Source organism: Mirounga leonina, unplaced genomic scaffold (genome assembly GCF_011800145.1).
Source record: "Mirounga leonina isolate KUSES-001 unplaced genomic scaffold, KU_Mleo_1.0 Mir_366, whole genome shotgun sequence".
Classification (NCBI taxonomy): Eukaryota; Metazoa; Chordata; class Mammalia; order Carnivora; family Phocidae; genus Mirounga; species Mirounga leonina.
The window spans coordinates 27,167,731-27,188,233 of NW_023270709.1; the positions used below are offsets into that span (position 1 = coordinate 27,167,731).

General features: G+C 45.7%; 2 protein-coding genes and 2 non-coding genes across 4 annotated transcripts in view; 2 read left to right on the forward strand and 2 right to left on the reverse strand.

The window, feature by feature from the left end:
* Nucleotides 1-19,622, reverse strand: part of LOC118027233 (vomeronasal type-1 receptor 43-like) — a 95,703-nt gene extending 76,081 nt beyond the window's left edge. Inside the window, exon 1 of the mRNA XM_035030451.1 lies at nucleotides 18,912-19,622. Within this exon, the coding sequence (XP_034886342.1) occupies nucleotides 18,912-19,622 (711 nt within the window). The remainder of the gene's footprint in view (nucleotides 1-18,911) is intronic.
* LOC117997523 (histone H2B type 1-C/E/F/G/I) overlaps nucleotides 1-20,503 on the forward strand; it is an 881,166-nt gene that overhangs the window by 255,908 nt on the left and 604,755 nt on the right. The window lies entirely within an intron of this gene.
* On the reverse strand, nucleotides 1,444-1,516 carry TRNAR-ACG. The gene has a single exon. It is a non-coding gene; the product is annotated as a tRNA-Arg (tRNA).
* On the forward strand, nucleotides 9,671-9,764 carry TRNAI-UAU. The gene is made up of 2 exons: nucleotides 9,671-9,708; nucleotides 9,729-9,764. It is a non-coding gene; the product is annotated as a tRNA-Ile (tRNA).

Genomic DNA, 20,503 nt, shown 5'->3' on the forward strand with positions numbered 1-20,503 from the left:
CCTGGAGATAGCCATGACCTTGTTACTGATCTGGGACCTGGAGATAGTTATGACCTTGTTAGGAATTCCCAAAGCAGAACGCAGCGTGAGTACACCCGGAGGTCTGGTACCAATGAGTTTGAAAGTAGGAAGGCAGTGCCAGTGCAGATTCCTAAATACTTCCTTTCTGCGGGGGACTCACCAGTGCTCTTAATAGTGGTTGTCACTGGCGGGGCTCCCTGGGCGATGGTGTTGGTGGCATCTGAGTTTTGCCTCCAGGAATGTATCTCCTCTTCCAAACTTTAAAAGGCAAATTTTGGGCTACATTATTTTTTTTTTTTTTTAGGATTTTATTTATTTATTTATTTGAGAGAGAGAACACATGAGAGGGGGGAGGGTCAGAGGGAGAAGCAGACTCCCTGCCAAGCAGGGAGCCCAATGTGGGACTCGATCCAGGGACTCCAGGATCATGACCTGAGCTGAAGGCAGTCGCCTAACCAACTGAGCCACCCAGGCGCCCTGGGCTACATTATTCTACAAGGCCACAGCACAGCCAGGATGGAAGGAACCACTGACCCCAGACCCTTTTCTCTTTCCTGATGCTGCATTCTCTCGGCCTCCTCCCGCACTCTTCCACCATCGGTCTCAAACTAGGAGAGAAAAATTCGTCCGTGAACCGGCCAGGATCTGGTCTCTGCCCTTCTTCTGTCAGCTGGCCCAGTCGCGTGTGCGTCCGTGACCCCCGGTGGGGACGAGCGCTCGCAGCGGGAGCCACCGGGACCTGTCACTTTGGAGGCGCGGAGCCCGAGGGGTGCGCGGAGCCGGAGGGGTGCACGGCGCCGCGTGGGGTGGCTGCCCTGCGGACACCTGCGGGGGGAGCCCCGTTGCACTTTGGGCCGCCACGCCCTCCCAGCCGAGCCCAGCCCGTGCCCTGGTCCCTTGGTACCCACGAGATCCAGGTCGTCCCTGTCGCTGTGTGAAGGGCTCATCGCCTACCAGCCGCTTCTGCCTCCGGGAGGTTTGTCCTCCGGATCCGTGATTCCCGCGTTCTGCCCTCATCCTTCAGCAGCTTCTCTGTCGGTTATGGGATCGCTGTCGATTGTTTTGGTGTGCACTTGGACAGCTGAACCCTGGAGGAAATGAAGCAGGATTCTCTGAGGCTTCTGTTAGTTCTCAAGAGAGCATTAGCAAAGAGGCAAGCGTTCTTGAACGGGAGCTTTTTCATGCAAAATGGGCTGGTATAGAAGATATTGTTAGTCAATTTGTGCCAGATTCTTGTTTTACTCCTTTGTATGTCTTTCCCAACCACACCTCATCTTCCCTCCATCCTTCTCAGGGGTGTGGTGATGGAACAAGAGTTATAATGCAACTTTTATGAGGCCCTCCTCATAATAAAACAGCCTCAGAAGGATTATTTGAGCCACGTTGGCCACCCCCACTTCCCCCCAAAATAAGTGGAGATCCCGAGCCAGCCAGGAGTCGAACCTGGAATCTTCTGATCCGTAGTCAGACGCGTTATCCATTGCGCCACCGGCCCTGCTGATAACAACATCTTCTAAAGCATCATTAATTAGTCTTTATGAGGCGTGTGCATTTTTATACCACCCAATTCCTGGATGTGGCTCATGTGCACCTGGCGCCCTTCCGGTTTTTCTGCTCTCCAGTTTCCCAGCTGAGAGAATGTAAAGATTTGTGGTGGATCTTGAAGACTCATGAGTTCAATATCCTGCCAACCTCAGGTCATTGGTCTCGTGGTGAAGGACCCGCCAAGCCCCAGATGATGGCTTTTTTACGGCTTAGCTGTTGGAGAACTGAAGGAAACCGGGAATCAGGGACCAGCATGAACAGATGGAGTAAGGAAACGCTCTTGCAAACCTACTGGGACTAATTCTTACCCAGTTTGGGGTTTTTTTCCCCCTATATTCCTAGGTGCAGAGCACACCCATCAACTGTGGCATCGTGTTGTAAACTGCTGTTGGCTCAGCGGTCTTCCTCGCTGGATTGTATATTCCTTGGGGGCAGCACCTTCAGTGTCTACAAGGACTAATTTTCCACTAAAAGTCTGCTGCATGAAGAATTGAGACAAGTGCCTGGGAGCATCAGGAAAAAGGCCTAGCTTGTGGTGTAGGTAGGCATCCCAGGTCTGTGACTCCGGGCCACTCTAACCCTGATGTTTAAATGGGAGAGCAGCGGAGGACTGTCCGGCGGGGGCCTTCTAGATCCCTGAGTACAGCTTGGAGGCTTCTGTGCTCAGGAGCTGGAGCTGGGCCCAAGCTAGTGGCTGAGAAGTAGGCCTCCTCCTAAGTGAAGAGACTGTCTAGTCTGATGAGATGAAAGGGAAAGCTTAGTGAACGAAATGCACACCAGACTGACATTTTTCACACCATTTATGTGGTTGCTTTTGAGATTTCCTAATGCCAGTGATCAGGAGGATTTAGAACATAATGCTTATACAAAACTTATTACAAAACTTATATGAGATCTACCTCTAAAGATCCATCCCCGGTAATGGGAAATTCAGCAATAGATCCACAACTGAAACTGTAACATTCACTGGCTTAAAAAAGTGGCTTTATTATCACACATAATAAGTAAGGAGGGTAGGGAAGCTACATGCCTGGTTAATTCAGTGGATCCACCAGGACCCACATTCTAAACAATTCTTTGCTCTCTGTCCTTCTCAACTTAACAGATCTCATACTGCAACTGGTTTCCCTGCAGTTCCTCAAACTCTCACAATCTTAAAGTCCCGGAGAAAACAAAAAGCAGACAGGCCTCTTTTTGGTACCTTTTGTTGAGGACAACTTCTCCTATATGCTCCCAGTGGATCTCCCCCACACTGGCTAGATTTGCTTCACACACTCACCTAATCCAATTATTTCCCAGAGTAGGACCACTGTGATTGATTTGGTCAATCATAATTCTTTATTTGGACCTGACAATGGGGTCCATCTCCTCCAAAGCCAAGGAAGTATAAGGAAGGTTATGTGAATACAAATATGTTTCTGTTGGAAAGAAGGCCTGGGGCCAGTGGTACTGGGGACGGCGAGGGGCTCAGCCAAGCAGGACTAGCAGCTATACTCCGCTCCAGCCCCATATTTGAAATCAAATGAAAGAAGTATTTTTTTTAAAGCTTTTAATTATTTATTTGACAGAGAGAGACACAGCGAGAGAGGGAACACAAGCAGGGGGAGTGGGCGAAGGAGAAGCAGGCTTCCCACGGAGCAGGGAGCCCGATGCGGGGCTCGATCCCAGGACCCTGGGATCATGACCTGAGCCGAAGGCAGACACTTAAACAACTGAGCCACCCAGGCACCCGAAATAAGTATTTTTAAAGCATTTTCGAGAGCTGAGAGCTTACATTAACCTACATTAGACCATAGCTAGATTTCTAGATCCTTCCAGAGCCTCAAAGAAGGGATTTGACCTATAGTTTGTGTTCAGTACTGTATTCAGCGCAAGTACATGAATTGCATATGACATTAATTATACATGCTTACATATGGAATCTGACATTGAAATTGTATAACTGTGGCTGTTAATAATGCCATACATCACAGATCTTTGTAACTGCACCATAAAATGATCCCACGCTTTCTAGACTTGAAGTGTCAGAGGCTAATGTAGGCAACACAGAGCCCAGGGCTGGTGCTCAACCCAAAACCATGGCCTCCATCTGCTTCTCCAGGGTGGAGCAGGGTTCTTAAATTATTAATTCCAGAAATCAGTAATTTATGCCACCTACATTTGTCTATAACATATATATCTCTCAGTGGTTCCCACATTTATTTTTGCAGCGTCTTTATAGCTGTCGATATTTTAAATTTGTTTCATTATCATGGTCGGCTCATCTCCAGCGTAATCGCAGTTTAACATTTCCTGTCTTAATTTTACTCTCTATTCTTGTCATTGTTCACGAGAAGAAACTTGATGTGAATAGAAAGAGCAGGTGGAGCGAGAGACCCAGGTTAAAATCTTGACTCTGTCTTTTTTTTTTAGCTATGTGAAATCCGGACAAATTAAGTTTTCAGTCACTGCATTACCTTGTCTGCAATATGAGGACGATCGTCACGTTGCAGGTTTGCTGTGAGATTAAATAACAGAACACAGGTCAAGGCCTGGCCGATATTTCAGCTGCCAATAAAACGTCATCATCGTTGAGGGCAATGTCCAATTCCATCCCTGCCTTCTAAAATTTCATCTCAATAACTCAAAAGGCATTTACTGTTTACTCATTTGCCAAGCAAAATGTGAACCCCTAAGGATTCCCAGATAAACCTTTATCCTCATTTCTCAAGGAACTAACATCTAGTCAGAGAGACCAATCTAAACTCGTAATTACAATAAAACAGAAGAAGTGCTACCCCAGAAATTAAGAAGAAAATGTGTGAGCGGCGTGGAAGCCAAGCAATGAACTCTGGAGGAGAAGTTGGAGGAGGCTCTCCCTGACCAGATCACAGCAAAGCTTAGTCTCAAAGGAGAAACAAATTTGACCTTGTGAAGAAGGAAATACAGGGCCAAGGGTTCAGGCTGTGCAAGATTAAAAGTTGCAGAAGGTGCCCGGTATACTTGACGAAAGCAGTCTCATGCGGTAGAACCAGGCTTGGATCGGCACAGAGAAAGGAACTGGGGCAGCAGGAAAAGAGGCTGGAAAGGTACCCATTTCCTGTACATTTTAATACTTTCTTTGCATGTATGACATGCACACACAAAAAAATTAAAACATTTTGAAAGATAGGTTTGTGCCAACTTGTAAATAACTTTATTTATCAAGATAAGGAATTTATCCTGAGGGCAAGGAGAAGGCAAAATATGTACTTTTAAATTTTATTTATTTATTATTATTTATTCCTTATTTATTTTTAATTTTACTTATTTGTTTGTCAGGGAGAGAGCACAAGCAGAAGGAGAGGCAGGCTCCCCTCGGAGCAGGGAGCCCAACGTGGGACTTGATCCTAGGACTCTGGCTGGGATCAGGACCTGAGCCAAGAGCAGATGCTTAACCAACCGAGCCACCCAGAGATCTGAAAAATGGAACCATTTAAGGAGAACACTGTCAGTTCTGTGTCTTAGGAAGATTGAACCAGGCACTACTAGGGGCAGACTGCCGTGGGGGAGAAGCCACATTTGGAGACCCCATAGTCTGGGCAGAAATGACAAGGACTGCTCTGGCCACTGAGCATGAGGAAGGCTCAGAAAGGGGAACAGAGGTTTGGTTGAGGTGGAAAGGATAGGCCTTGGTGATTCATCAAAAGTGATGAGCAAGGAGAATTCAGAATAATGTTTATATTTATGGGTCAGGAAATTCCAGTAACCTTCACTGATTACTAAAAAAAAAAAAAAAAAAAAGTATCCTGAAGGAAATGAGCTCCAGGTTCTAGTCCCCAAAGTCCCTTGTGTGGCCCTGATTCTACCAGGACTTCCTTTGAGTCTATGAGCTACCCCTGCATCTTTCCAATAAATTCAGACTTTTGTCATCATTGAAGGTAGTTTTGGATAAGGTTTTGTTCCCTGCAACAAAGAGTCCTGAATAATAAAATAGTGAAAAGATTCCATTCACGAAATTTCCAGAGGGCTGAGGATTTTTATCAAAGCTCAGGATTCACAGGTGGAGAAAGAACTGTGGTTACTTTTAGGGAACTACTTCCAGGGGACCAGGAACGTCGGGGGTGGGGGATTGGGCCTAGGGAATCTTCAAGGTGAGAAGGTTTTCATTCCAAGTCCCCAAGAGCCAAAGCACACTCATCCCTCCCCACACCCCAAGTGTGTCTTCTCTCTTAGGAAAACATAAACTCCTGGAGTCCTAACCCATATGTGAACAAGGATTAGCAACGGGCAACTCTTTCTAGTCTTACACAGCCATTAAATAGGAGTGTGTGTGCGGCTGTGAAGTCTTGACTTACAGGTTGGACACGATGTTTCTGTTACAGTTAGCCTCTCACCACCACTGAGGTCAGGCTAGCCATCTTTTCCCAGGTTTCTCCACCATTGTGACTGGTATTTGCTTGGGTCCACTTGGATTGGTTGCTGTAAAACTCACCAAAGCCAACAGTGATGGGAGCTGACGAAGCAGAGAATTCCTGATGCGAGAATGATCCTACTGAAGATGAAGGGACTATGATACTTGACATATGTTAAGAAATTTAACAATTCTAAATATTTAAAAACAGGCTTGACCAATGCGAGTGTGGTGTAGGAACCCAAAGTGCAGACTCCTCTGTCCCTCCCCTTTCTTTCCCCCACCCACCCCATGCCTCACTATAATCTATTTTACAAATTCCCTCTCACCTCCAAGACATGGTTCTTACAGAATGTTCAGAAGAAATGGATTCTAGGTCCTCTATGAAGGCAAAATTCTAACATTATAGAGCAGGAGCAGGTGCAGTGAACAAAGGTGATGCCATGGCACTGAATCTGTGCCTGGAACTAACAGCACTCAAGGGAAAGCGTGGAAACCCACAGATACGGTTCTGGATTCAGGACCTACCCCAAGAACTCCTAAAGCCCCAAGATCACTCACCAGATAAGAAAACCAGCGTGGCGCTGAGCGAAGAGGATGAAAGACGAGTAGACAAACGCGACTTTCTCTTCCTTGTGTGAGCTAGTTTCTTTCAAAATATACAGACTTCGTCGCAGCAATGCCAAGAACACACAGACACCTGTCCCACAACGTGTCTGGTCAGCTTAGTCTACAGCCTTAGGGCGAAGTCCCAAGACCTTACTTCCGCTAGCTCCCCAACTTTGTTTCTCTCCTTTCATTTGCATTGGATTATCTTTTTCCTTAGTAGTCCCTGACAAGTTTCTAAGAGGCTCCGCCCAGCACAACACCACCCCAGCCCAGAGCCAGGATGGTCAAGGGGATCTTCTTCCTCCTGTCGCTTATCTAGGATGAAGAAGGTGATTGTGAAGACAAAATACTGGGGGCTGGTGGGAAGCAGAGGGATGGAGGGAGAGGAAGCTGCAAAAAGATCTAGAAGGTGGTTCTAGAATAATGATTCTAGAATTGTGATTCTAGCTGGGCTGGTGTCCCTAAAGTCCTGACCCCGCCCCCCACCCCCATTCTGAAATGAGCCACTGTTCCTGCTGAGAGTGATGGGGTGGAAAGAGAGGCTGACAATTCTTGGGAAGAAGAGAACCAACTTGATTTTGATGAAGGACTCCCACCTGTGGCCTCACCAGTGCAGATGGAGAAGAGAGCACGGAATAGGAGCTGGGAGCCGCCTGGCATCTCTCCTCACGCAGGTGGAGAGCCTCCAAGCCCCCCACAGCAGGGCCGAGCCGGTGGAAGTGCCCACGGGGATGAGAATGCAGTATGGTCTGACGATCCCACGCTTCACGCAAAAGGGTGCTGATTGGAAAAGATGTGAGGGGAAGGTAAATGCGTTCGATTTCCTCATTCCTTTGGGATTTCTCCCCATTCTTAAAGACCCACACGAGTCCTGGGTATCTGGGTGCCCTGTCTCACCACCCGGCCTGGAAGTCCCTGGAGGACAGTAGCCCTGACGTAACCTCCCTGATATCACACTTATCCCCATGCTTCACATGCGGGAGGATCTCAGCGAATAATTAATTGTTAATAGAAAGAGGGAAAAAAATGGCATATGCCAAATGCATTCCTTGGTGATGTCAAGAGAAGTAAGGTCGTTGCTGATGCTCAGCATTCCCTGACATTGTCACTTCCCAGAAATCATAGCCCCTTCCCCCCCTTCTCCTATGCTAATGATCCCAGTTTACATTTTCTCTTATTTCTTCTTTTAATCTTTCTGTTTCAGCATTCATCTTTTGATTGCACTCTGTTTTCTACAGCACCTTTTTTTACATTGAGGTCATCCTAACCTTCTCTTCCAGAGTAGAACCTTGTGGTCCTTTCCTGTGTCCCTATTGGTAGGAACATTCAGTGACATCGTAAGTGTGAACTCTGCCTTCCAACAAAAAGTTGAAATCCTACTCTGTTGCCCCTGTTTTTAAAAAAGTATATCATTTCCCAGGAGCACCTGGCTGACTCAGTCCATGGAGCATGTGACTCTTGATCTTGGGGTCATGAGTTTGAGCCTCATGTTGGGTGTAGAGATGACTTAAAAAAATGAGGGGCTCCTGGGTGACTCAGTTAAGTGTCTGACTCCTGATTTCGGCTCAGGTCATGATCTCAGAGTTGTGTTCGCTCAGCATAGAGTCTGCTTGAGTTTCTCTCTCCCTCTGCCCCTCCCGCTTGTGCTCTCTCTCTTTCTCAAATAAATAAATAAATGAATCTTAAAAAAAAAAAAAGAAAAAAAAGTATCATTTCCCATACGTCTCCACCCAGCAATGTCTGTTTTCCTTGGCACACATGTGTCTCAAAAGCCATGGCTTATGCCCTTAGTTCTAACTTGTCATACTGAGTAGGCAGGAGCATTGTATTCCTGTACAAGACCAAAGGGCACTCGAGAGAGAATACAGGATAATCAGGGAAACATACCTGGGAAGACGTTAAGTGGAAAACAGTTTTGTGTCAAGGGTGCAGTGGGTCTTACTACACCCTTCACTTCCTTCATCAGAATGATATTAAGACATGGAATGCCTCTGACCCCACCCTTATGGGCTAGCACCCTGCTAGGCCCATGGTGGACACTCTGCAGGTTGGTTGAGGAAGGAAAGAGGAAGCAAGGCTGAGCCCCTTACACATTTCCCACATAAGAAAAGCTTAGGATTTTCTCAGGGTCTGTGCATCTATAAAAAATTCAGTACACTTTTCCTCTGGTGTCCAAATCTCCTTTATCCGTGTTGTTGAAGGCAGTGGGACATTGTTTAGTGCCCTTTAGTTCGGTGGTAATTTTTCTCTTTAAGTTGGAAGACAATCTACCTTTAAGAGCAAATACTATCTAAAAACGTCAAGGAGACTGCAGGGGCTCTTTTTCCTCCTTGGAACTTGATATACACAGTACCTTTCACAGCACTCCACGTTTTTCTATCTTACACCACGGTTTTTGTTTGTTTTGACAAATCCTATGCACCTATCCATGAAAAATGGTCACTTTTTTTTTTTTTTGAGAGAAGAAAGAAAGTGCTTGGGATAGAGGTGCCAGCGAATTCTACTTAATCTCTCTCCCACATGGCGCACCCACAAGAAAGACCCCGCCCTCTGGGTACACACACTCACACCCGCACGGAGAGCTCCTTCCCCCATCGTCTCATCTCAAAACTCTCCGAAGTAGGAGGTCTTTTCTTGAAACCTCGTTTAGGCAGCAGTGGGACCCCGGGGACTCCTGAGACCCCCTCCTGGGCCTGTGTCTGCCGTCTTCCCTCGATGGTTCCCGCCCTCCCGTCCCAGCGAGGGATGCCCGCGGCCCAGGGGCTGCGGGCTCGCTCGCACCGGCTGTTGCTCACTCACATCCCTTGGCTCAGCCAACAGCCTCCAGCATCCTTCGCCTTCCAACCCGATGGTTGCGGGAGAGCCGGAGCGAGGCGCCGAGCGGCGGCCGTGCGAGCCAGCGCCCCCGGCCCCTCGGAACGCATTTCCTGGGGGCGCCCGCCCTGTCCGTCCCGGTCGCCTTGCAAGCGGCCGCCGCCGTCTCCGCGCGCCGTCAGGGCCCCGGCGCGGTGGCACCGGGCCCGACCCGCCGGGGAGCGGGGGGCACCCGGGCCGCGCCCCAGCCGAGACGCCGGGCGTCGCTGCGTAGGCCGGGTGGCCGGGGACCGCCAGCGAGGCGCGGGTGCTCCAGTGGCGCAATCGGTTAGCGCGCGGTACTTATACGGCGGTACGTGTGCGGGGGATGCCGAGGTTGTGAGTTCGAGCCTCACCTGGAGCATCGTTTTCCAGCCGGGGAGACAGAGAGACAGAGACCCTTTCCTCTTTGCTTTCCAGGCCCTTCCCGACCGTATCCCACCAGCTTTGATGTGTTTGAGTTCGTTCTATAGCCTATGTATCCTCGCCGTTCTCCGGGCGCTTTGGAACCGAACGATGTCAAGCGCTTACAGACTGAATCCCGTCGTGCTGCAGTGAGTCAGCTTCTCTCTTTATCGCTCCTGGTCCTGCCAGCGTTCTCCGTGCACATCTCCTGGCAGCCCGCCTTCCCACTTTGCTGCAACGGTCATCAGCTCGGGGAGCCCCTGGCGCGTACTTGGAGAGCGCTAAGTAACTTCCCTGCACGGGTAAGCACTGAACTCCACGACAGGGAACTCAAAAGTGAGAAATTGCGCGAGGTCCCAGCCGGATCAAAGTTCCAGCCTGGGGGAGCAAGGAAATACTGATTTCCGAAGGCGGCCTCGCCTCTAGTGCCCCCCACCCGCCTTAAGTATACCCTGATGAACCAACAACCAGGGACCATACAGCAGCTTTTGTCAGCTGAGAAACAGAACCTGGCATCCTCGATGATCCAGCTGTCTGGGACTGGGAAAAGATGAGTGATAAGGAGCCCCCAAACCAGAACTCTGTAGACAGCACAGGAATCAGCATATTGCTGTGCCTGAGGTAGGTGGGAAATAGGTAGTGATTTTGACTTTTGACTCCCTTAACCCATTTTGCAACCCCCTCTACCTCTGTCAACCACCAGTCTGTTCACTGTATGTATGAGCTGGGTCCCCCCCGCCCCCCTAAACCAAAAAAACAAGCACAAAAAAACCTACTTTTCATGAAGACTGGGGCAGATGCAATAATTTTTCAGAGGCAGGATTCAGCCAAACTTCTATGAGAGTCAGGAAAACCAACAGCAAGACACAGGACCACTGAAGGCTCCAGTCTAGGACATTCATTGTTCCTCGCATCGAAGACTACAGAGCTCACTTAATTCTTACTGTCTTCGGACAGAATCTCTTAAATATCGAATTCACAATTCTTGGGCACAACTAATTTACCAGTAAGACCACATTTCCAATATCCTAATTAATTAACAAGGATAAATTTCACTAAAGAAAACCAATTTCTAATATTTCATTATGTTAATTAGCAGACCCTCTGGTGTTTATCAAAGATAAAGAACACAGAAGTCTTTTTAGGAGTCACTTCTGCACTGTGGGTTTCTGTTCATGATGCCAACTCACCATCCGCCAGATTGTGATAAACCTGCACAACAGCCTGACCCTAGAATCATCTTAAATCATCTTAATACAAACATTTACATTAGGCTGTGCAGTTGATTAAATTATTGGTCCCTCTGATTAAATTATTGGTCCCTCTCTGTATCCATACCCAGACTGTGGGTGGAGAGTATGTCTTCATCCATAGTTGATTGTAGTTCTGAAATAGCTCTCATTCTCTTCTGCAATGTGACCTTGGAACTGCCTCACCTATCACTGGACTCTGTGTCTCTTCCCCTTGAAGTTGGACTGGATTTCTAACTCCTTGGAGCAATGGAATGCTGTGAAAGTAACATTTGTGAGCCCAGGCATTAAGAAAATACATCAGCTTTCCATTTTGCCTTTAGGGAGAACCTAGATCCCATGAAGAAGTCCAAGACTGTGATTTTCTGAGGAGGCTCCGGCTGACCACGGAGAAAGCCTACGCAGAGATTCCTGGCCAGCCCCCAGCTGTTTCCAGCCATTCCAGCTGAGATATCAAACGTGAAGGAAAAAGCCATCACAGATATTCCAAGCCTAGCGGACACCCCATGGAGCAGAGACAAGCCATCTCTGTCAATCCCTGCCCAAGTTGTAAAATCATAAGCAAATAAATAATCATTGTTTTAAGTCACTACATTTGGACGTAGTGTTTAACCCACTACATTTGAGGTGGGGTTTTTTAAAAATAGTTTTACAGATAACTGAAAAACATGGTCCCTTGACTTTGGGTTTGGCCACTGAACATGGGGCAGAAGGAACAGTGTGCTTATTCCCAGCCTGGACCTTAAGAGGCCTTGCCGATTTCCACTTGCTTTCTTGTATCTCTGCTGTTGTCATAAGAACAAGCCCCAGCTCGCTCAGTGGTGTGAGGAGGGGGCCGAGAGGCATAGAGAGAAAAGCTCTCCGGCTGTCCCTGTTGCCGGCAGACGGAAGCAGAGTCTCCCAGCTGAACCCGGCCTAGGTCAGATGACTTCTCCAACCAGCCTGTGTGAAATCAGTAATTTTTGGCGTGTGCCACTGAATTTGAAGATAGTTCACTAGGCAGTAATGACTAGCTCTTTCATTCTGCCTTTGTTGAAGTGTTACAGACATCTTAAGAGGAGTTCATAATTCAATTTTTGAGGACCAGTCACAAAATCATTAGAAAAAGACAGAATATGTAAAGCATCATCACTCTGTCCATATTTTCCCATTTTTATCACACACTCTTACCTGACCTAGAGGATAAAAGGGAAGTAAGGCTAATTCCATGTGCTTTGCAGATGTATATATGGTCTACAAACTCAGAACCTACAGGCAATATTAGGCCTGATGCTTCCCACCCACCCAGAACAGTTTTTGCCATTTTCCTCCATTCCCTTTAGTGCCCAACTCCATGATAATGCCTTCATTCTCAGCAAGTGAGCTTCCCTTCTATTTCACAGAGAAACTAGCTCTTCTGATTCACATCACCCCTCTCCCCCACCCTCATCTCAATGTACATCTATAATTCATCTGCATCACTTCCCAGACTCCACGATTTGCCACCTCATCTTCCTAGGGAAAATCGCTCTGTCTCTCCTTTAAAGACTAAACTCTTCATCCCCACCTCCAAATTCCAACTCCCTACTGACGATTTCACCTTAAGATATGTATATATACACCAGCCTGCCATCCTCTTTTACAAATTAATCCTGGCAGCGCCATCTGGAGGTAAAAAATACCACGTATGCATCGCACAGATGTATGAACATACAGAGAGATGCAAACAGAGACCTTATTGTTCTCAAGTTTTAAGCCATGAGATGGGCATAATAATGCAAAACTCACCAGTTCATAAGAGAACAGCTGGATCCAGTTTTGTGGCAGATAGAATAAACTGAGGTTAACTGCTCAGATGGCTAAAACTTTTTCTACTGGTATTTGTGGAGAAGACACTGAGGATTTGTATTTGTCCTTGACAAGTAACCTCATGGAAATTGTGGGCTAGATGGGGAGGGGGTTTCTTTTTTTTTTTTTTTTTAAGATTTTATTTATTTATTTGAGAGAGAGAGAATGAGATAGAGAGCATGAGAGGGGGGAGGGTCAGAGAGAGAGGCAGACTCCCCGCTGAGCAGGGAGCCCGATGTGGGACTCGATCCCGGGGATGTGGGACTCGATCCCGGGACTCCAGGATCTCGATCCCGGGACTCCAGGATCATGACCCGAGCCGAAGGCAGTCGCTCAACCCACTGAGCCACCCAGGCGCCCCGGGGAGGGGGCTTCTAAAAGGTCTTCCTCCCCTGCCCTTTTTTCTTCGGTCTTAGGAATTGGGGGTGATGTAGATAAGAGTTCTTGAAGAGGTTACAAGCCTTTTGAGACAAATAGGGGCGGTTTTGGGAATGGTGGAAGCAAATGGGTAGAATGTGACCCTGCCTCGAGAACTGCATTTCTCATTTTACAAGTTGTAAGGTAAGGAGAGTAGCTCCCAATTTCTCAAATAATTGGGCTGTAACTTAAATGACATCATAGATCCATCTCTCCAACTTCATTATCCTCCATTTGTTTCTTTCTTTCTGGGTACCTAGTTCTAATTTTAATGTAGGGTGGAAGACTTTGAAAAATTCCTACCAGGCTCTGAATATCAGCTTCCAATCTGGCCAACTTTTGACCACAGATCTACTTAAAACAAAATTATTTTAAATGTCTTATCATTTTCCAGCGAGAACAAATACATATTTCTGGCCGTATGGAATAACCCCCTTTGGGGGTAAGACAGGACCCCCAAAAGGGTGCATAGAATACTACCTTCCTGAGATCCAGAGCCACTCCCAAAGATAGCCCAAAGAAAAGAGCCAACCACCTGTGTGTCTCCAGCAGAAAGGCGGAAAGCCAAGCCAAGTTCTTAGGACATAAAATAAGAGCCAGGAAGTAATAGCTATCTCTGGGAGGCAAAGAATCAATAACCAATGGGTCTGGATTTGGAAAGGAAGGGACAATGTGAAATTTTCTTTTCCTCTCTCAACCGGGTGCCACAGACAGAGATTCAGAAAAGCTGTTTCTGGTAAGAATTTTTACCCTTTTCTGGCTTTTGCCAGTTTTTCCAGGATCCCCTCTGTAGGCTCTGATATCTACCAGAGATTCCCCCTGATTGTTTAGGGGAATAATGTATCAGTTTACCAGAAAATCCCTCAGTTTTGTCACTTCTGGGGGGGACCTGAATTGGGACCCTCTTTTGAAAGTGGATAGAGGGGTGTCTGTAAGGTGATTAATATGGCAGACTTTTGTTCATGGTCCCATGAAGGCAATTCAGACAGAGGATTACTAAAATGAGTGCTCAGGTAAAGGAGGTTACAAGGCAGCAGTAAGAGTTATGCCAGTCTTTTGTATTAGGTACTTCTTGTGTCTTTAATTTTTTATCAGCTTTTTTTGGCAATGAAACTTTCAAGGAAACTCGTTTTGGAATTTTGAAGCCTTTGCTTGTAAGTGCACTTCTTAAATGATCATCCAGTTGGAATGTTCTTAATAATGGTGACTATAATTCCAAATTATTCAAAAGTTCACCCATTTTTCCAGAAAGGCACAAGAGCCTGGCCCAGGGGCCAGGTAGGTAGATGGAACCTATCTTGCCTCTGGATTCCCTAAGATATTTTAATTATGGGGGCCTTATTTTCCAATAGCTCTTCTAAAACATTGGGAATCAATGTGTTTTTTGAACAGGATGGATGACTTCAAGAAGCTTCAAAAACAGAAACAAAGGAGTACTAGTCAGGGAAAGTGATGTCTTCATAAAAACAGAAAGGACAAGGCTTTTGAACAGACCCCAAATAAAGCCTGCAGAGCTCAAACAATGCAAAGTGAGCAGAACTTGAATCCAGGAGGAAAATTACCCTCAAACTCCAGGGTTGAGTGAGCTCGATGGACCCAGTGGATCCTGTCCCCTGTTTGTTCACCAGCCTCGGAGTTGTTGGGGGTCTTCTCTGGATCCCACTTCTTTGACACCAACTGATGTCAATCTCAAAAATAAAATGGCTAGTTATTTTATTAGCAAAATGAGTTTCTTTGGGAATAGCAGAGGAATGACAATGCAGGACAAGCAAACTATGGAAGCACCACAGACAAGTCCAAAGAGACAAAGGAAAGGTCAGCTTTTATTAGGTTTTAGGAGGCAATTGGGGAGGGTTGATTTGAACAAAAGTTCATCAGAGAAGAACAAGAGTTTGAGGTGGTGGCGATTACTCCTTGGCTGCAAGTGTGGTTAGTGCGTTGTTTCTGGGGCAGGGAGGGATCTTCCTTCTTACTGGTTATGCAGGACATGAGGAGGGCCATGTGCAGGAGAGCTCCCTCTTCAGACTCCCCCTGCTCCACTTTAAATGAGGTTTCCTTTACTCATTTTCACACTCCCACTTTACTGGTAGCATAGTACCAGAGGCCAGAGATTGGGGGAAAACAGCGGGTGTCCCCTGAGTGGTTACTCTCGCCCAGGTCCTGCTCTAGGGCCTGGACGTGCACCAACCTGTGACCCCACCTCATTACTCTGGCTGGCGGCAATGCCATTACTCCCCATTTCCCACGTGAGGACACTTAGGAGAAGTCATGTCCTGACCGAAAGGGGTATTTCAGAAAATATTCCATCTGTATTTCAGAAACAGTCCCTTGAATCATGGGGAAGATAGATCCCCATGAAGAAACCCTGCCACGTTGGGAAGAACATACACTGAGAGTCCTCCCCCCAGCCACCCCCAGAGGGACATGCAGTCATTTACTATGGTGACTGTGGAGTGGGTAAAGGGATAGAATCTGTCTTTTTGGAGATTCATGGTCATTGGCTCTGAACTGACAATACTTCCTGAGACCCCAAAGTCTCACTGTGGATCACCAGTCGAGAAGGAACTTAATAGGGTTAGATGATCAATAAAGTTTCGTCTCAGGTCCATGGTTTCTTCTAAGAAACCCACTGTCATTTAAGAATTGTGGGTAATATATCATTTAACTCTGGCTGCTTTCAAGATATTTCGCTTTCATTTTTACAAACTGGATTACAACTGGTCTGGATGTAAACATTTTTGAGTCTATACTGCTTAGAATTCTCTTAGCTTTTTAAATCTAGAAGTTTGCATTTCACCAAATTGGAGGCATTTTCAGTTATCATTACTTGAAAACTTTTGTAAGATTTCACAGGCCAAATCAATGCTGACTTCACCTTCCTACTCTATTTTACTGGTAACAAAACTATGAATGAGAGGCAAGCAATAGTTGATGGGGCCCCCAGCCATGTCAGGGTGTTCTACACTTCCTAGCTTCTGCTTCCTACCTCCCACTCCTGTCCATGGGTAACAATTTAGTTATGTGTTTCTCAATTTGAAATTACTTTCTGCAGAAGAGTCTAGATTCAATTTCAATTTCTCAACTCAATTCTAACTTTTCCGAGGGAAGCACAGAATAGCACTTATTTGAGAACCCAAATGCCAGGGTCTCTGTGATCACTAATTTTGTGTGTCACCTTGACTGATCCAAGGGTTGCCCAGATAGCTGTTAAAACTGAATTTGTCCATGAGGGTGTTTCTGGAAGAGATCAGCATGTGCTCAGTAGACGGAATGGGGATGTCCTCTCACCCATCTGTTAGGGGCCCTAATGAAACAAAAAGGCAAAGGAAGGGTGAATTCTTTCTCTCTTCATGAGCTAGGCCATGTGCAGGAGAGCTCCCCCGTCTTTTCCAGCCCTCTGACTTGGGAGCACCTGGTTCTCAGGCCCTCAGACTTGGGTACTTAAATAAGGAGCCCCTTTGGACTCATAGTGAGCTACCCCACCAACTTCTTGGTCTCCAGCTTACACACAGCAGACTGTGGGGCTTCCCTGCCTCCATAATGGAGTGAACCAATTCTTATCATTTCAGAGAGTTAAGATATATAGATATAGATACTTCCTATTGATCCTGTTTTCCCTGGAGGACCCTGACTAACACACAATCCTAACCATTTTTTGTCACCAATCACACACCTCTGTGTTCATCTGGATACTTTCTATTTTTAGTACTCAATAACCTCTTCTTCATAATTAATTTAAAATGCTATTCTTAGTTTCATTTCCGAGCTCTTCCATCCCTTCCTTTTGGGTTAATTACCAATGACCAATTCAGAGAGTGCTTACTTTGTCTTGTTCTCTGTGATAGAAAAAGATGTCATAGGAAAGTTATGCAACTAAGATAAATAGCATAGTCCCGGCTTTCAGGCACCCACAGTTCTATCAGGAAGTTAAGCTCCTACACATATTACAATATAGCATAATAACATAAATAAGTTACTTAAAACTGTGTTAACACAAAACCAAAGGGAAGTTTAGGAGAGAAGTAAAAAACTCAAATGTATACAAGGGTGATAAAACAGATATAATACAGGCATTCTTAACAATGGGTGGAAAATGTTTATATCAATTCTAAGATTTTGTATTGTAAGAGATGTGAAAGCAGTAAAAGAACATCAGGTGTTTTTCAAAACAGCTTGAGGACATATCTTATTGCCGGAATGATGAATTCTACTCAAATACCTATTTGGGTTCCACTTTAAGAAAAATATGAACCAAATTTCTTATTTAAATTACTGTAGAAACCAAATTATTGTGTAGCTCTCTGATGGGACATGAGTATGGGGCTGGAATGACAGTGGCAATGTGAGGGCATTAATAAATGTGTCTTGAAACAAGCCACAGGTTATTTTCAAAATAAATTTTTTATTCATCTTTAAAAAGATATATTCAAAGATTTAGCGACTCAGAAAACATAGAGAGATGTAAAAGGAAATTCTACTTACTTGTTTCATTTACCCTGTTTCTCTGAAACCAGGTAATTCTGTTTTAAGTTTCCTTTGCACTCTTGCAAAAGAGGGAGATAAGATTGAGTTAAAGTATTCCATTCCACTTTTGAATGCCATTGCTTTTGAATTCCTATATTTATTAATTATAAACACACCTTGCACATCATTCCATAGCAATACATGTTGAACTCACCCATTCTTTCATAAGCTCAATAAAATCCCTTTGTATGGCTGGATCCTCTAGGATATTTTCACACAGCCAGCAAAATAGCCTATTTGCTGGATATTTAGTTCATGATTTTTAAAAATCGCCACAATGTATAATAATTTTTATACTGCAATTCACATATAAGCAATCCTCCTAGAAATGAAACTTACAGGTCAAAGAGAAAATACATTAGTATTTTGAAGGAATTTGCCAATTATTCTCCTTCCTGTAGGAAGGTTGGGGGTAAAAGAGGCATCTTATAATCAGGAAAACTGGAATTAGCTTACCCTTCCCGAGGGGGGCAGGACGGACAGAAGATGGCTAAACCCCTGGAGGTCATTATGACCTCCTTCCTGTGTCAGCTCAGGGCTACCAGTCACCAGCTTGGCTGTATAACATCCTACTTTAATTGGTTGAAGCTACTCTTCATTTTTTCTTTTACTCGCAGCCATAGAAAGTCTTCTTTCAAACTTGCTACCTGAGGGATCAATGAAACAGTCCTTTCTCAAGTCTTAACGAGAGTGCCAACATTCAGCCAGATGTCCATCTCTGTGACTCAGCACAAACGGGCTGAGAATTACATAACCGAGGGTTAAGACTTCGAGAATGTTTAATATTAGGAACTTATTATCAGAGAAAGAATTTAAACATAAAGAAGTAGGGGCGCCTGAGTGGCTCAATCGTTAAGCGTCTGCCTTCGGCTCAGGTCATGATCCCAGGATCCTGGGATGGAGCCTCGCATCGGCCTCCTTGCTCTGCAGGAAGCCTGCTTCTCCCTCTCCCTCTGCTGTTCCCCCTGCTTGTGTTCCCTCTCTCTCTCTCTGTCAAATAAATAAATAAAATCTTTAAAAAAAAATAAAATAAATAAACATAAAGAAATAATACAATCTGACCAAGAAAAGAAAAGAAAACAAAGCACGGGCAGGAGAACACTGTGAGCGGCTCTCATCTCGGGGGGGTTGTGGTAGAGAACCTCGGGTTTCTGCAGGTGGCCGGCATGCTTGGGGTGCTTTGGAGAACGCGCACCATGGAGACCCTGGCCAGCCCATGAGACCCAGAAACAGGAAATCTCGCAGGGCCATGGGAATGAGAAAAGCCACGTCGTTGTCTGGCTTGCTGGTAGAAAAACACAGTAGCCTTCACTTTCATCACTCTGCGACCTGCTTAGGCTGCTGCCGTTTTTCACGTGATAGAGTAAGTTCATGCCGAGCCAGGAACTGAGCATCCGAAAGAAGAGGAAAAAGGGAAGGATACGCCCCGTGGATGCTGGCTTGAAGCTGGTGCACACGGAGGCTCCGGGGCTGCTGGTGGTGGCCTGGACCACAGTGAGGAAGCTGCTGGTGCAGGTCGAGAGGCCCCGGGCCACCCTCTCGAGGGACGCAAACACTGTACAGCCTGTGTCGTCCGGGAAGTTTCGCAAACCCGAAGTTTCTATTGTTCTTAGCGTTACCTTGGAAAAAAGTATTATGATATTTGTAAAAGCCAAGTGCATGAGAATTAGATGTACAGATTTCTTTTTAGTGTCCCCAAAGAAAATGCACGTGTAATTCACAAAAACAAAGACGTTCCCCACCATGCCAGGTCCAATTACAGAGAGGAATAGTGTTCCTTTAATAATCATCAGAAACATCTCTTACTTCATGGGCGGGAAATCTTTGGATCTAGCAAACACCTCTCGAGGAAAGCAACAGTAATGATGATATGTATCTGGAAAGAATAATGCGTATCAGAGGGCTTTTCTGGTGTATCAGGGACACTGAGCCACGGGTCATGATGTATGTAATGGAGCAGAGTTTTGTCCAAAGGACTCTATTACTGTCCCTGTGGGCACTTGCTGTGGGTGATTCTATGAGCCTGAAATTCAGTCTTGGGGATGAGCATACAACAATCTAAATTTGCAACTAAGATTTTTTTCTGTGCTCCATACCAGCAAAACCAACCTGCCTGTTCAGATCTTTATATATCTAACATATGTTCAATCTCAGCATGTGCTAAAATGAACCAAAAATTCCCCCAATCTGATGTCACCCTGTGTTTCCTACTTTGTCATATGATATTACCATCAGCCAACTCCAAAAAAATCTGGGTCTTCTTCTTAACCTTCTTCTTAACCTCTCCACCTCCCCACACCCCACAACAAGGACTCAGTTACTCCTCTTGCTTCTGCATCTTTCATAGCTCACAAATTTAGCCTGTCTCATCTGTCATCGTGCCCCTTCTTATGTTCAGCATCCGTCACATACCTCAGTTTGATTAGTATAACAACTTCCTGGTTTGTCTCCTGTATCCAGATATTTTTTGGGGGGGAGGAGAAGGGCAGAGGGAGAGAGAGAGAATCATAAATGGCTCCACACCAAGCACGGAGCCCGATGTGGGGCTGCATGTCAGGACTCTGAGACCCTGACCTGAGCCAAGATCAAGAGTCTGACACTCAACCCACTGAGCCACCCGGGCGCCCCTCCTGATTCCAATTTTTATATATATATATATATATATATATATATATATATA